Source organism: Trypanosoma equiperdum (assembly GCF_001457755.1).
Source record: "Trypanosoma equiperdum strain OVI genome assembly, contig: ctg_503, whole genome shotgun sequence".
Lineage (NCBI taxonomy): Eukaryota > Euglenozoa > Kinetoplastea > Trypanosomatida > Trypanosomatidae > Trypanosoma > Trypanosoma equiperdum.
Genome location: NW_027124425.1, coordinates 2,741 through 3,375, shown reverse-complemented (window position 1 = coordinate 3,375; position 635 = coordinate 2,741). Strand labels below are relative to the sequence as shown.

General features: G+C 32.0%; 1 pseudogene across 1 annotated transcript in view; it reads left to right on the top strand.

Moving 5' to 3' along the window:
- The first annotated feature begins 485 nt into the window (after positions 1–485).
- Positions 486–635, top strand: part of TEOVI_000213000:pseudogene — a 437-nt pseudogene continuing 287 nt past the window's right edge. The window contains exon 1 of the mRNA in view: positions 486–635. This exon is cut by the window's right edge and continues 12 nt beyond it. Coding sequence covers positions 486–635 — 150 coding nt within the window.

Genomic DNA, 635 nt, shown 5'->3' with positions numbered 1-635 from the left:
AGAAAACTCGTAAAATTCATAGTATATATGAAATAATCAGTGATACTGGCTTCTGCACCTTCCACAGTAGTGCACAAGGAAAAATGTGTATTAATTTAAACAACATAATTTACATACTGTACTCAACAGGTGTTGCTGACGCTATCTTATAAAGAAAAAACCGTAGATTGTAGCCAAAGATAAGCTGTAGACACTGAACAGGCTGCTTTCAATGTATGTATACCAATAATATAAATGCATAACTGATATGTGTAAATACAGTCTCTTTAACTACAAATCTCGGTTAGATAACCTATTCCTTTTATTAACCATTCCACTTGTTTCTTTTCACACTATCTCAAATATTTAAAATACATTATGGAGTAAAATCAAGTATCTTGGGAACTTTACTATTACCGTTCATATTACATTTAGTATGTTTAAGCTCAATGTCTATTCAAGAAGATAAATAGATAACATAACGTCTCTACCGAATATGAGAACGCAGAGCATTTGTGGTTGCAGTTCAAACTCATGCAACTAAAGGATGATGTAGGCTGATATTGAGTGCCAAACTAAGCTATGTTGATATTATTACAATTTCTATGGGAGTTTTGTATAGTCATTTCAAAAGACCTAAATGGGTTTTGGAATTC